This window comes from Notothenia coriiceps, unplaced genomic scaffold (genome assembly GCF_000735185.1).
Source record: "Notothenia coriiceps isolate Sejong01 unplaced genomic scaffold, NC01 NC01_scaffold00012369, whole genome shotgun sequence".
NCBI lineage: Eukaryota > Metazoa > Chordata > Actinopteri > Perciformes > Nototheniidae > Notothenia > Notothenia coriiceps.
Genome location: NW_011345070.1, coordinates 1 through 1,470, shown reverse-complemented (window position 1 = coordinate 1,470; position 1,470 = coordinate 1). Strand labels below are relative to the sequence as shown.

At 36.5% G+C, this 1,470-nt stretch overlaps 1 protein-coding gene across 1 annotated transcript; it reads left to right on the top strand.

Moving 5' to 3' along the window:
• The first annotated feature begins 184 nt into the window (after nt 1-184).
• Nucleotides 185-1,327, top strand: LOC104947320 (matrilin-4-like). Its single transcript, XM_010773297.1, has 2 exons — nt 185-335; nt 1,212-1,327. The coding sequence occupies exons 1-2, from the start codon at nt 191-193 to the stop codon at nt 1,325-1,327; spliced, it is 261 nt and encodes an 86-aa protein (XP_010771599.1). The 5' UTR covers nt 185-190.
• The last annotated feature ends 143 nt before the right edge of the window (nt 1,328-1,470 follow it).

Sequence of the window (1,470 nt, the reverse complement as noted above, 5' to 3'; positions counted from 1 at the left end):
ATATAAACTCACCGTGTGATACAAACTATATGACCCCTAGTTTAACGATTTGCCCACATTTACAGTTTTTATTTCAAAGGTCCTGCACATTAAAAGGTTTAAATTAAATGGTGTGTGTGTGTGTGTGTGTGTGTGTGTGTGTGTGTGTGTGTGTGTGTGTGTGTGTGTGTGTGTGTCTGCAGGTATCACCATGTACGCGGTGGGCGTTGGTAAAGCGGTGGAAGACGAGCTGCGTGAAATCGCGTCTGAACCGACGGAGAAACATTTCTACTACACGACCGATTTCTCCGCCATCAGCACCATCGCAGAGAACCTCAAACTCAACATCTGCCCAGGTTAGAAGATCTGGGTTTTACTGAAACCTTGAGTACAACATGCAGGATAACAACAACAACTTACAGGAACTGAAACACACAATACTAGGGAGGAGTTTCCAGGGTTCATCACCACTTCATTGCAGTTTCATGAGTTTTGTGTAAAAATAGAAAAAAAGCCCCCATAAAGTTCTTTATTGTCCTAAAAAGATAATATTGTCGAATGGAAAATCACTAAATTGAAGCATAATAATTCACTTTTGTGCACGGCAGATACATATAGTTTATTTTCCTTAAATATATTAACGCTATTGAATTGAATAGATAAGGATATTTGTTATTTTTATGCAAAAGTATTTCATTATTAGGATTTATTGAATTGGTTTGATGTGTAAAATAACAGAAATGTATTATTCTTAGTTTAATATGTGATCATTGAACTTTGTTTTTTAAAGTTAAATCATGTATAACATTATTTTACTTAATTAAAATGTCATAAATAAAGTAAAAGACACAAATGTTAAAATGGTTATTATGATCTTGTCCATCATAAAGTACAAAGTAGAGGATGAGAGCCACATGTCGCTGTAATGATTTCCTGTTGTGTGGCTCCCTCTGCTGACTGAAATATACAACTGCAGGAAACAATATGTATACTGTTTATATGTGTGAAATAAAATAATGTAATCATTCATTAAATAAAAACGTGTCACGTATTAATAGCTAGAATAAAAAACAACTGTAATATAAATCTGATTAAAATCAAACCTGCCTAAAATACATTAAAACTCAAATAAAAAGATGTACAATATATAAGAATCAAATGACTAAAGCTGTGTGTGTGTGTGTGTGTGTGTGTGTGTGTGTGTGTGTGTGTGTGTGTGTGTGTGTGTGCAGCGGAGAGTCAGGGGGAGATCGAGGTGAAGGACCCCTGTGCCTGTGAGAGTCTGGTGGAGTTCCAGCAGGCGACCATGAGCAGCCTGGAGCAGCTCACTCAGAAACATATCCTTTAAAGCTAACGGATAAAACATCTCCATCGAAACGCCTGGAGAACAAAACACAACAAATATTTATTTCAGTTTTCACGCTGGCTTACATATATATTTTTAACACACACACACACACACACACACACACACACACACACACACACACA